General features: G+C 39.8%; 1 protein-coding gene across 2 annotated transcripts; it reads left to right on the forward strand.

Annotated features, from left to right (window-relative positions):
* Positions 1–1,772: 1,772 nt before the first annotated feature.
* Positions 1,773–14,240, forward strand: ppm1ba (protein phosphatase, Mg2+/Mn2+ dependent, 1Ba). Of its 2 annotated transcripts, none has more exons than XM_083897239.1 (6): positions 1,773–2,031; positions 7,186–8,093; positions 9,134–9,251; positions 10,247–10,361; positions 10,464–10,521; positions 14,124–14,240. In XM_083897239.1, exons 2-6 carry the CDS (start codon positions 7,215–7,217, stop codon positions 14,151–14,153), a joined length of 1,200 nt encoding a protein of 399 aa, XP_083753365.1. In that variant the 5' UTR covers positions 1,773–2,031; positions 7,186–7,214; the 3' UTR covers positions 14,154–14,240. The 2 variants fall into 2 exon arrangements, with proteins under 2 accessions (XP_083753365.1, XP_083753366.1); XM_083897240.1 differs by lacking the exon at positions 14,124–14,240 and adding an exon at positions 10,636–10,699.

Here is a 14,240-nt window from a genome sequence, read left to right on the forward strand (position 1 = left end):
TCAACATTTTCAAATAGCAGCCTTCAAAGTATTTTCAAGCAAAGCAAGTGCACATCTTTGATGAGTGATGAAAAAAAAAAAAAGGTAATCTAACCTTCAACAGAAACCTTTGCTTCATGCTCTCATAATGATCACATACATTATTAACAGTATACTTTAAAGGTGCCATATGTAAGAATGTGGCCAAAAACTGTTACTGCATTCAAATAAAAAATACCAAGGTCTTTTAGGTTTCGTTTTCTGACGTAACTGGCAACCTGTGGTTGCTCGGCAGCTGAGACTCTACTGACTGCAATGATTGGTAGATGGCGGTAGGTGGCGCCACATGCCAAAACATGATTTCAAAACATAAACATGATTTGGAGTCTGCAAAATATTTTTTTTTAATGCAGATATTTTGGCAATACTGTTGTTGGTGGTGAGTTCAGTTTGTTATATGAACATTATTCCTGAGTCTCTGTGACATATTAGGAGTATTTTATGGCCAGTTACTTTAATTGTTGAGAACAGTTTGTAAAAGCGCAGACACCAACATGATGACAAAATGCTTAGCATGTTATACAAAAGGACATTAAAACAGGTGATTTGATGGCAAGATGCGATCAAATTCAAGTTTAAATAGCAATCCCTAGAACAGGGGTCTCAAACTGGTGGCCCGGGGGCCACGTGCGGCCCCCTCAATCGATTACATGCGGCCCCCCATTTAATATCTTCTTATAATGAAAACATGGCTCATGACCTCACCGTCTTTTAAACACAGTGTGTAGCTGAGGCACAGCTGCCAGCGAGGTGATAGAATATAATATATGTTTGCTGGCAATGTTTTTGAACAGTAATAATAAGACATTTGGTCATAATTATCCCATTAATAAAATGTACCATATACAACGTTCAATTACATATATAAATACACTTGTTAGGGCCCGAGCCACGAATGGCAGTGGCCGAAACAGCTCCTGGTACGAATTTTAATAACATTTGTCTACACTATTTTTAATGTTATTTAAAATAAATGTCTGTTTGACCACAATAGATGTGCATTGGCCCCCAGGTCATTTGAGTTTGAGACCCCTGCAGTAGAACTTTGTCAATTATTTAGTGAAATATGAATGTACATATTTTGTGTTTGTGTATACATTTTCTATAACTTATGTTGTTATTTTTCTTTCCTAACTTTATTCTATTCAAATGCACCAAAACATAAAGTCAAATTGTTTGTATGTGTAAATGTATTTGGCAATAAATACAGATTCTGATTCTGATTTGAAATCTTTCATTAAATTATTTTGAAAGTGATGACAGATGTCCATCTCTTGGTGTTAGTAGGGAACATGAATGATTCGTTTGACAAAAGGAAACTGGAATCATATTATTGGTCGAATAATGAGTCTCTGTGTATTTTTGTGACGTCTGTAGCAGTCTTCATAGAGACCAAAACCTGGTTCTGATGAGGCTGAACTTGATTTCTGGGGCTCTGGTTAAAGTTAGGATAAGGATATTAAATGTGCGTGTATCTGAGCGCGTGTGTGTGTATGTTGTTTCCCTGTATGTCTAGCGGGTCTGACTGACTTCCTATCCGATCAATCATAGCTCTGCTGTGAGTCGCCGCTTGTCCAATCAAAGAAGAAAGGAGATGGGTAGTCCCGCCCCCAAACTGGATATTGCAAAAGAACGTCACCAGCCTCACAAATTTAGCTTTAGCCAAAATTAGCTTGGCGTACAAACTGAGTATTTTGCTCTACAGCTGACTATACCGGGGTGCCGGTTATTTATTTAGGGTTCTCTGGTTTAACAGTACGAAGCATGTATATCAAAGCCTTAGCCCGATGCAGGGACATGCTGAAAGGAGAACTGACCGTGTGAAATGCTGGTTAGCGTCAGTTAAGCTAACTGACGAGCAGGGGCCGAGAGACCAAAGTGGCTACCATTAACGGAAGCTAAGCCTGTCACAACAAGCCTGGGCACTTAAACATACCTGACCCCGGAGCTACGAGAAGGACTGGCTGCCTGAATTATTTCCTATACGACGAAGTAAGTGACGTCTGGTGCTGTGGTTAAACAAAGTTTCTAGTACATGTAGCATGGTAACATGACATGAGCTAGTCATCCGTTAACGTGTAGCCAACACTTTGACAACTGTGAACTTCACTAGCATGTCAGCTATTAACACAAGTCGCCCCTTCTCCAGGCAGAGACACTTGACTCTAAACTGTTAAACACTAGCTATGGCGTATAGCGATAAAGTGATCCAGTGTGTGTCTTGGTTTCAATGATCCTGCTGTTACGTCAGTTATTACCACACCAGGGTCCCATTTTGTTAACTGTTTTTATCTTGTATTTCACTGTTTTCAAATGATAATTAAAAACACCTCTAAGTAATTTTGTTTAATTTGAGTTTATTGGCTTAGTTAATGAATGACAACTTTTGATGTTATGTATGTTAGGTTAGTTTGTGACTAATTATATTATGTGCGCCATTCACATTGTGTCTCAACAACTATTTTTGCATTGTTTTTAAATGAGGCATTCAACTGGTTTTTAAATGCAGTAAGTCCCAGGATCCACAGGTGGTGATTTCTATTGGTACCTGTGAGTTTCAATGAGTCCCCAATGCAATTATTTCTTAAGAAACTAACTCTGTTTGATGCCGGTATAATGTACAGATACAGTGATACAGTACAGTGTGTACAGTGTTTTCCTCCAGGGTTTTCTTTAGCAGTGGTCGCATGGCTGAGGCTTTAAAAATCCAAATTTGGTGACCTCCAAAACAAATCAATCCACCCTATACATTACTCTTAAACATTTAATCTAGTTTATAGTGTCATTTGTAATATGATTCTGGAATTACACAAAATAATTGACATTTTGTTAGTCAATGAAGAAAAAAGTGTGCAGGTTGTCACACACAGTGTGCGGACTAGAAACTGTTCAGACTTTGCAGGTGCTGGACAAGTAAGTGTAATTTCACAAGTATAGGAAGAAAGTGGCTGCTTACAGAGTCTTGGTGAAATTGTATAAAACCCAAAAGGTGGTGGTGTGGGTGGTCTTTAATCATAATAAAATTTGTAGTGTGATCTAATGTTGTGTGCACATAGGTTACATAATCAACAGGCAACAGGGAGGGAGATAACGTTATCACTGTGCCATGCCTGGGTTCACCAATAATAATAAAAAAACAGTGCTAGCAAGCCAATGCTCTTTAACTAACTTGCAAACCAACATTTTGACATTGTCTTCTCTGTGCCAAATATACCACAAAAAAAAATAAAAAATGTATTTATTTAAGGAGCAGGTGAACAGGTGTCTAAAGAAATGGCTAATATATCGACAAATGCCATGAAGTTCACAGTCTATTATTTGCTATTAATTTTCATAGCAGAGGTTTAACTAAATAAAACAATCAATGTTTTTTAATAGTCTTCATGATACATGTGTACAGGAATTTCTTTCCTGGTTATGGTGCGTAGTTTAACTGGGTTGTTGTTTGTGTGTGTATGTGGCTGTGTGGCATGCTGTGTGTTTGTGTGACGTGTGTTCCAAAAATGGCAACATCATCACAGACATGTTTGTGTTTGCACCCTGATGTGAAATCCTGCTCAAGCCATGCTGTTTCAGCCAGTGAGTCGACCTGTCTGTACAAAGGCATTTTTCTATACAGTTTTGCCCATGTTTGTTGACTAAATCACTTCGCTCGGATACGGTGTTGAATGGCAACCTCAAAAATTCAACAGCTAAGAAGGGCATTTGAATTGACTATGTGTACGTGTCTGAGCAAGTTAAGACTGACAGATACAGATTCATTTTCTGATAACTGCACAAGTTCCCTGGTTATACTGACATTCCAAATGATACAGTACATGACAATGAATTTGTAATCATCCATAATACTGAGTAATGTAGTTTACTGTATGTTTCATTTTTAACTTTGCCAATCTCCTACCTTAGGCGTATTCATTCGGACATTTTGACTGGGAGTCTGACCAAACATTTCAATGTTTCTGCATTATACGACGATATTTTTTGATTCATGATCACGACCAAGTGCCCCAGAAACAGATTGACACAGTTGAGTGTGTGTGCTTGTATTGGGCCAGTGGTTGAGTGAGAGAGAGGGAGTGGCGCAGCCGGTGCCAGAGAGTGTGTGTCTGATAATGTAACTGTATACATTCTTACTCTCTTTCTGTTAGGGTGGTGGAGCAAATTGATAATTCCTGCAATTACTACCACAGTTACTAAGCCTTAAGCATGTGTGGTGCAGCAGTGAAAAGGGTCCCCCGAAGAGTGTTTTGCGTGCCATGTTATGTTTTTCATATACCGATCTTGCTGATCGAGACATTACCTAGATATTGGAATTTGGGCTGCAATAAACCTGTGACAGTTATAATGTCCATTATGTTAAACATGTCTTACTGGAACAGAGACGGCTTTACTCCATTCATTCAGTTAGGTAACGTTGAACCCATGCATGTTGGTTCATCCTTTTGCTTCTGTCCTCACCACATCTTTTTTTCAGTGTTTATGATGATTCAAATTGAAGGCAGACCAGGTTCCTGATTAGCAAGATCAGGTTCAAGTACAAAAGCACTTATTGTTGCTGAAAACCCGCTCACAGTCCGGTGTATATCATGAAGCATTTACCCTTTCTTGCCTCTAGCCTGATAGACTCCAGTCTGGTTCAGTAATTGCTCTAGCTTCTCTGACGCCACAACTGAAGATGGCTGAAGCTGTCTATTCATAGAGCAATTCTTCCAGGAAATTGACTGCTTCTGATGCGGCGTCAGTGATGAGTCATCAAAGGGGGGATCTGAGATATCCCCTGCTTGTTTATTCTACATCTCCAGTTTGTTTTAAATGACATAAAAGCCTCACAGAGCATACAATTGCCTATATGTTAGCTACTTTTTTATCATGACACTCGCTCTTCTGGACGCCCTCAGTCGTTCACTCTTTCAAATAAGACAGATAGAAAGTAAGCTGCTGTGTGTAGTCTATGTTTGACAGGCTAAGCTGGCTACGTGTGTATCCAATCAGCAGCTGACTGTTAAATTGAGCTGGCTGTTAAGGCTACCCTGCTTGTCTGAAGTCTGAACTGCGGTTGTTCTTGACCTGTCTGTTAGCCAGCTTTCATGTTTTGACTCTCAAAAGCATTAGCCATTTACATCATTACATAACATGTCTGCAATGCAAGATGTAAGAGAGTTGGGTTGTGTTTTGTGATTGTGGAAATCAGAGCAGGATCATCTTGCCACCCATCGCGACTTAATTTATCCATATGCGTGTACCTTAAATTCTCACACAAATGTTCATGCAATGGCGTTGCTGTGCAGCACTCTTGTCCCATGCTGCAACCACCAACATCTGCTTCGGTTGCCAAGGCAACCTCTCAGCTGCCACTCAGTTATGTAACTATGGAGACACCGGGGGTGACATCATTCCCGGTATTCTTAGTGCTTATGTCAATTTTGCTGGTATTTGATTTTTTTAATGCAACATCAGCAATGTTTCAAACAAAAAGAGTTGACAAAATTAAAACAAAATTTCCCAGTTACTTTAAATATTTGAAGTTGTCAAGTGTTAATTCAGGATTTGAGTCCTAACACAATGTTTGCATGACTGTGTACTGAAATCACAACAGTGGCAGTAAATCTGTTAAGCCAGCACTGCTTTTCTGTTCCAAGTGATTGCAGTGTTGCAGTGAGTCAACAGTGCAGTACAAGTTATTTTTCTTCAGCAAAAGTCCAAAGGCCTTTTCAACTGTAAGCTATCACGTGGGTGCTGTACGCAGCTGTAATATCACAGAATAAAGCTTGTGCTTTCTTAGATGTTAACGTAAAAAGTGCAGTTTCTCTTGCTCTTATTTCATAACCAGTTAACACAGGCTATACACAGGATTTTGATCTGCTATCAATAAGCCTAGTGCTGCTGTTCATGAAGCTAATGCAATTGCAGTTTTAGACTGATAATGCATTATCTGGACCCTCTGAGACTGCTAATGTTCTTATAAGCCAGTTGTGGCTGGCCATAGAAGCTTTTAAGCTAGCTCCTCAGTATTGTTGTCAGCATAAGCAAAGTCTATGTGCTATTCTTGGATATAGCAACATATAGGAACATTAAATCTCTGAAACATCTAAATGTTTCCTACACACGTTACAGCAGATGTAGATATGAATTCTTCATTGAGCAAAATAATTAAAGGCTGCTACCATAGAAGGCAATTAAATAAATAGTCAAATATTACATTTTAAAGTCAATATCGGCCAATACCGATATCATGCTGATAATATTGTGCATCTGTAAATTGTATTTAGAACAAGTTTACAACAGAGTGGGTTGACTGACAAAGCAAAAATAGTATATTCAAGGACAGAAAAGAGAGAAACAAAAAGGCATAGCTGCAAAATTCAGTACAATAAATGTCAAAAAATGAAAGCGAACGAGAATAAAACGAATGAATAAAAGATTGAAGTAAATGGCAGAGTAACGAAGTCGGTCAGGCAATATTTTGGCCATGTGCTGTAAAACACCAAGCACAGCAACAAAAAGATGAAAGTAAAGGGATAAAAGGATATCATCAACAGGCTTTAAACACCACCAGCTAAGGAAAACACCGAATATATGTGATTGCACATCAAAGATAAAAGAAGCAGTATATTGTTTGAATTTCAAAAGAAGGCACTAATGCAATATTTCAGATGCTAACTGCTGTAAAAACAGCGTTTCAAAGAAGTCGAAGAAGGGTTTTAAGATAATAAGATAAGAATCAGCTAAATCTGCAAACCTTATCTCCTCAGGCAGGTCAGGGCTCTCAACCTTTTTGACTGCACAGACCAGACAGCAGTTTTCAAATTTCTGATGGGCTGGTGGGGGAGAGGGGGCACTACAAAGTTGATAGTAATCTACTACTAACCACGTTAAACAAAGCATAGTAAATAATTAACCAAATGACCAACACTTAACCATTGTGTTGTGTGCAATGGTTAATGTTAATTTATGCCATGCAAGACCTGAGCCTGTTTGCTAGAGGCAAAGTGGTCAAAGCATGGTACTATGTGTTTTTATATGTATGTCTGCTGTGGAGCCTAAATTTGGTGGCTCTTGAGGATTAATACTTTCTTGTTGTCGAAGTCATGTATATTCCCTTCAAACCCTTCAGTGACTGAACTGTTTTTTTGCATTTCTTGACAGGTAGCAGTGGGTCTCTAGAGGCCAGAGCCATGGGTGCGTTCCTAGACAAACCCAAGACAGAGAAGCACAAAATGCATGGTGAAGGAAATGGCCTGCGCTATGGCCTAAGCTCCATGCAGGGCTGGCGGGTGGAGATGGAGGATGCTCATACAGCCATCTTGGGACTTCCTGCTCCTGGCATGACTGACTGGTCATTTTTTGCGGTGTATGATGGTCATGCTGGCTCAAGGGTTGCCAATTATTGCTCTAAACATCTTCTGGAACACATAATCAGTGCCAGTTTAAGGGTCAGAGGGCCACAAGGCCCCGGGGCTGGCTTAGACAGCAAAACTTCAGCTTCAGCTCCTCTTACAATAGAAGCTGTCAAATCCGGGATCCGTACTGGGTTCCTGGCAATTGATAATCACATGCGCAGCCTCTCAGACCTGCGAAATGGGATGGACCGTAGTGGCTCCACAGCAGTGGGAATTCTTCTGTCACCTGATCATTTCTTCTTCATTAACTGTGGTGATTCTCGAGCTGTCCTTTACCGCAATTCACAGGTGTGCTTTTCCACACTTGACCACAAGCCTTGTAATCCACGCGAGAGAGAGCGCATCCAGAATGCTGGTGGATCAGTGATGATTCAGAGGGTTAATGGATCACTGGCTGTTTCTCGAGCTTTGGGGGACTACGATTACAAGTGTGTCGATGGAAAGGGCGCCACTGAGCAGCTGGTCAGCCCTGAACCAGAAGTGTTTGACTTGATTCGGGCCCCGGAACAAGATCAGTTTGTGGTCCTGGCATGTGATGGTATCTGGGATGTCATGTCCAATGAGGATTTGTGCGACTTTGTGAAATCAAGGCTTGAGGTGTCCGATGACCTGGAACGAGTCTGCAGTGAAGTGTTGGATACATGTCTGCACAAGGTATGTACACATTTGTTTCTAAACATGACTTGAGTGATGATTTTTCTCTAAATATATTATCTTACAAGCTGCAGTTAAACTCCACATAGAAGAAACGGGAGTAAACCTCTGTCAGCATCATCCAGTTTTTCACAAATTAGATTTTTAACTGAAATGTAAATTAGTTTTAAATTGAAATTTAAATGATCCGTATATGACTGGACAATGAAGAAATCTTCATGTGTTAGTTTATACAGTACTGTGCTAAAGTCTTAGTTCCTCACCAGCTTTTTTGTTTTTCTCGCTCCCCACAAATTCAACTACACCTTGTTTAGCATGACGTTTTGAACAAGATAAAGAACATTTATGTTATTAACTATAATAAGCTTTGGTCATATTTACTCAAAAACATGCCAGAAATGTGTGACATGACAGGTGTATTTTTGCTAAAATGCAGGATATGCCCACTTCCTATTGTGAGCATAGTTTGTCTGAGTTCTTAGGGAGGAAGGTAGAGGTGGAACAGAGCAGAAACGAGCAAAACTGGAGTATGGGTAACTAAAGTGATGGGGGTATATGGACGTTAATCCTCCTAAGCTGAAGACACTGATGATTTGGCTTTGGTAGGAAGGATGTTTGTTTTTACCAACAACACAGACAAAAGCTTAGGCAAGCTGTGTTTTAGTGACGATGGAAACTCGTTTCAACATTACACGACTGCTCATTTGCGTCTTTCTCTCTAAACATCACCTGTAAAAGGGTGCTTTTGATTTATTGTGCTGTATGCTCTTATTTCCCCTCACAACCCTTGTATGCTAACAAACTATATTCTAAAGTTTATTTAATTACATCTCTACTTTCTTCAGGCAAAATATTGCAGTATTTCACTGTATTGACCCCCCACACCCCTAGTGTATGTAAAACAAACATTTATTCACTTATGTTTTGAGCTGCATTATAGACTCGTGTGGAGAAAATCATCACAGTTTCAAAGCATTACTAAACGGCTCCAACTCTTACCTGCTCTTTCTTCATTCCCCTCTCCTGTCTGTCTGTCCTAGGGGAGTCGAGATAACATGAGTGTTGTGTTGGTGTGTTTGCCCAACGCTCCCAAAGTGTCGGAGGAGGCTGTAAGAAAGGACGCTGAGCTCAACAATTATCTGGAGTCTCAAGTGGAAGGTGAGAAGAAATGGATGGAGTAAAGGAAATCAATATTTATATATACCGACATATTACACAGTTCAATTTTAAATATTCATTTGTTGCTTGTTTTTGTTTTAGATAAATCACTTAAACAACTGTAGTATTCAGATGTATATCCAAGGCTTAACATGAATGAATGTTTTTTTTTATTCTGTAAAGGTGTTGCATCTTTCCCTTGCTAAAACTGAATGATGTGCATTATATCCACTGACTGATGCCATTGCCATCTTCTAATGTCTCACCACCAGCCAAGTTGGCTGTGCTCACAGCAGAACAATGACGCCATCATGACCCCACCCATTGTTTTTCACTTGAGCAAGCCCTTCCTCTTAATTCCCTCTCTACTCCTCTCCACCTATTCCCTCAACTCACTGGCTCAAATATTCACTGTTCACTGTATTTTATTTATTTCTTCGCTTTCTGATAAACTCTTCAGCTTTTCTGTTCTTTCTTTTCTTGCTTTTGGTAGATTGTGGAACCAGGTCGTTTCAGATTTGTCCCAAGCAGGAAATAAGTTCTGCAACTCTGAAACTCATAGAAATCTATCTTTGAAAAACAACTTTGTCAAACAAAGTATATCCATGGTAAAGTGTGTGATGATAAAACAAGGGTCGTTTTGTAAACTGCATATTAATATTTGTTGAGTGGATTTGGTCAAATTCTTTCCTGTTTCATGGTTGACTAGTCATTGTCTTTGGGTAATGATAGTTGAAGAGCGAGACGAAGGAAGGAGGAGTCACCATCTCTCTGCACGTCTATCTCAGAAACACTATCAAGTCCAAAGATTTCATGTTGACTGTTTTCCTCCATCCAACACTTTTGGTCTCAACCAGCTCCCCTTTTATCTTTATTGCTTTAACCACCTGTGATTTCTGCTGTCTTTTGGCTATAATCATTCAACACTTCTTCTTTTTCCCCTCTCAAACTTATCCTAAAATGCCTCTTTCTTTATGTCACCATTGTTGTTTTAGAGATGCTGTCTCAGACAGTACAGGAGGGATTTCCAGACCTGGTAACTGTGATGAGGAACCTGTCTACTGACAGCGGGATGCCACCGCTGCCTCCAGGGGGAGGCCTTGCCAGCAAGTAAGTACCACTGCCACTACCTTCCCAAATAGACCTTGTGTTGTTACTTGTGCAGCAACAAACGCCTAATCACAATGTTTGCATCTGTGTTTCTTCCTGCAGACACGGTGTTATTGAAGCAGTATACAATCGTCTAATCCCATACAGGGAGGAAGATGGGGTGAGTGTCATTACATATAATCAATGAGTGAGTCTGAAGTCTTTCAAGGTAGACAATAGATGACTATTTGCATTTTAATTTCATTTAAAGATTTTTTTTTTTGCACACTTACAGCAGATCAAGTATTAAAATGGCCCTCTGGTTTTTACAGGTAAAATAATTTTCTGAAACTCTATGCTATAATATTTAAGTTGGGGAATCCCTTTGCTTCATATTTTCATGTGTAATTTTAATTATTTGGCCCACTTTACACCTGGCATTAGAGTGCAGTTTTTTTGTGATGAGATAGCGATCTGATGGCACTTCAACACATGCATTTACACCTGGGATTAACATGCGTCTCCGGTGTCCGATTGCAGTCATCCCTCTGTTTCGTTACCTCAACACACGTCACAACAACGCACGTGAAATTGTGCTATTGTATGGACTCCACTTTGCTTTTCGACACAGGGGAAAAAGTAGTCTTTGACAAAGTGGAAAACCAACAAAGCAGAGGAGACTCGCACTCATGTAGCTGTTGTGGGTGGAATGGAGACGTATTTCTGTTCAGTGTAGTCACAGTGCAACTCCGATAACCTCCTGAAGTGGTTTGGCAGATCGCATTCCAAGCCGTCCACAGGTGTATTTACACCTGTACTCACAAGTGGTCAGGCGCTATCCAATTGCAATCTGACCACAGATGACGCATTTAAATGCCAGATGTAAAGGAGCCTGTTCCTTCCCCCACTCCTCTGTTTTCTCAGTTCAAACACAGTTAACAAACGGTTTTTATTTTTTTTAAACTAACACTTTCTGTATCAGTCTGCATTTATTCAATAACAGACACCAGAATGGAGAATGCCAGTATCTGCCCGTGGTTCTAAAACAGTGTTGTGTTTCTCTTTTTGAGGGTGTCTCCATGGTTGTGAGGTGATCAGGTTTAGGCCCACCAGGTTGAGAAATAGGAAGGAGACAGTAATGCAACATTACGCATGCCAACTGCCATAAAACAACAACAGGACTACGTGGCTTTGTATCTTTCAGCTTTGTGCCGTCTTTCTTTGGTATTAGAAATAAGGAAAATAAATGGTGTAGGACTTCAGCACATACACATTTACAAGCAATATTGCATTATATACAGTATTGAAAATGAAATCTCAAAGTAACATTATGTATGTCATACACCAAACAATGGGGAGGAGTACAGATTCCAGAAAGGACTTGCTCCTTCATTGTTGGTGGATATAGTCCTATATTTTTTTTACTATCAAAATTGATTATTAGGAATTCTTTAGACAAATAATCTCCAAAGTTGTCAGTTTTAAAATGACAAGATAAGTAATGATAGGATATTCACTGCAGCGAGATCATGCAAGAGAGTCATCATTGTCATATCTGTCTTGTTGTCACGCTCAATATGTTTTAAATACATTTTCTCTCTGTCACCAGTGGAGTTAGATGTTAAGTCACGAAATGGGAAATAAAAGAGACATTTGTTTATTTTGTATTTATTAAAGTTGAATATTTGTGACTCAAAGCAGTGTATGCTGGTGTTATACTTCCATGAAATTGTGTTTGAAGATTCCCAGAAGTTTGTTTGTCCACATTCAGACAGTGTAAAGAAAGAACACATTCACAAATATATACATTCTAATCGTTCATTTAGTCCGTTTTTTTTACTTGTGTGTTTCTGTGTGCTCACTTGTTTGGTAGATTGTGTGCGGTAATGTGATGGTCACCGCAGAGTGTTGTTAAAAATCTGGCAAAGTATCTGACATAAGTTAAGCCACTGTTAACTGCAGTGGTGTCTCCCCACTGTTGTTCAAGTACAGGCTCTCTTAGGAATAGCAATTGTGTTCAGAGGAGAGATGAGTGACGAGGTGGAAAAGGTGCTGCTGCTGCTTCTGCTCCTGCACAGAGGAATCTGTGTGATGCGTCAAGTTTTGTTATTCTAAAAAAATGAAATGGATCTCATCATAATGAAACCGTAGTGACAGTGTTTGTCCGAGGGTGCTAACATCTAAAATTTACACATAGTCGCATTCAATAGCTTCCTAATCATGGATTCTTAATTGTAAGAACTGGTCCACATAAGTAGTTTTTAGTTGCATAATTAGCATAGCAGTTAACATTGTATTGTTTTTTTGTAGGTAATATATGGCTCTCGAGCACGTGTCAAGGCTGCCTTTGGCTAAAGAATCAATAAACCTTTGATGTTTAGCAGTTTTATTGACCATTGTAAAGATAACCACAGGTTGCATAACTTGATGATGCTTCAGGAATAATATCGAAGTATAAACTGAATACATAAAACCGTTTGGAATTACCCATATTTGGGTTTTTTATAACTTGACAACTGACATGAGAAACATTTTATTTTATTACATTTCCTGAGAAAGCCCTATGTCAGCTGAGATTGGCACAACACCCCCCCCCCCCACGACCCTCACGGAGAATAAAGCGGTAGAAATTGGATGGATGGAAAACCCCCACCATCTCTTGATCTAGTGTTATTATAGTAATAGTCATGATTTTCACATAGCCTGTTAAAGCTGCAGTAAAGAATAGAATAATGTTTTTTTTAATCTCAGCCACTTAAAAGGGTGACAAATTTAAAAAGCCTGTAACTTTTCATCGCTGTTTCAGCCATTAAAGCCGTCATCAGGGCAAATACCATTAATATTGTCTTTGTAAAGCATTGTTATTCGTAAAAAATGGGGAAAGAAAAAACACAAAAATATATATATAATATCAAATCTTGTGTGGTAAACACCTTGACACACACTCATTTACATTGACAAGGGTTGTATAGATTTGTCTAACTGTGTGTTCACCCTCTGATTAACGCAGCCCTCCTGTTTCATTTGGTAAGTGATCACATATATAATTGTTACACCCGTGCCCCCTTTCTTCCAACCACTCATTTACACACACACACACACACACACACACACACTTGCATACATTTGTACAGGCATGTAAGTGGTGACCTGTTCTGCACTTTTCCTTTTCACACCTCCATCGATCTCTGCTCCTTTCTCTGGTCTACTTTCTCGCATGTGGAGCTGCAAGTAGAGTTGAAGTTTGTGTATGGACAAGACTGTCCGGGTGTGGATGAGGATGGGTGAATGATCGTTGTCTCTGGTCTGGTCCTGTTGGTCCCTTTTCTCACGTGTCACGCACAAACTTGCATGCACCGGGCCTACACGCATGCACCCTCTGTCTGCACGCAAGCACTTAACGGTCTCTCTTTCTGTGTTTACCTCCCCTGCAATAAGATGGAAAGCACTGGATTTGTGTTGATTTGGTTGCAGAAAGAACCCACACACTGAGGTTACAAGTGTGCTCTCGCTTACTCTGCTATTGCTATTTTTAGTTCCATTTGTTATCTTCTGGATGGGTTCAATCGAAGAGAAAAGAGCAGGTTGCGGAGTGAAATCATGGATTGTTGCTGTAAAAGGTGTTTGATAAAAGTGTGTTCCTCTTTCTCCCTGCTGTCTCTCCCCTTGTCTCATTTTCTCTTTTTCTTACTTCCATTTGTTTTCTCTCTTTTTTTTGTGCTTTTTTCTCTGTGCATTGCCCCCCCCCCCCCCCCCCCCCCTTCTCTCGCTTTTGTCTCACAGAGTGGAGCTGAGTTCGAGTATCACTGGTAGCTGTCCAGCACGACTGCCTGATCCAACAAAACAGGACCACTCTTCTGCCGTATCTACATCTACAATTCACCTTTTAATTTCCTGGTT

Source organism: Microchirus variegatus (genome assembly GCF_963457635.1).
Source record: "Microchirus variegatus genome assembly, chromosome: 11".
NCBI lineage: Eukaryota > Metazoa > Chordata > Actinopteri > Pleuronectiformes > Soleidae > Microchirus > Microchirus variegatus.

Excerpts from the sequence above, each read along its gene's own strand:
- ppm1ba (XM_083897239.1), top strand. The coding sequence starts at position 7,215 with ATGGGTGCGTTCCTAGACAAACCCAAGACAGAGAAGCACAAAATGCAT. Across the intron at positions 10,362-10,463 it reads GGGGGAGGCCTTGCCAGCAA|ACACGGTGTTATTGAAGCAG; the intron begins GTAAGTACCACT and ends TTCTTCCTGCAG. Across the intron at positions 10,522-14,123 it reads CATACAGGGAGGAAGATGGG|AGTGGAGCTGAGTTCGAGTA; the intron begins GTGAGTGTCATT and ends TTTGTCTCACAG.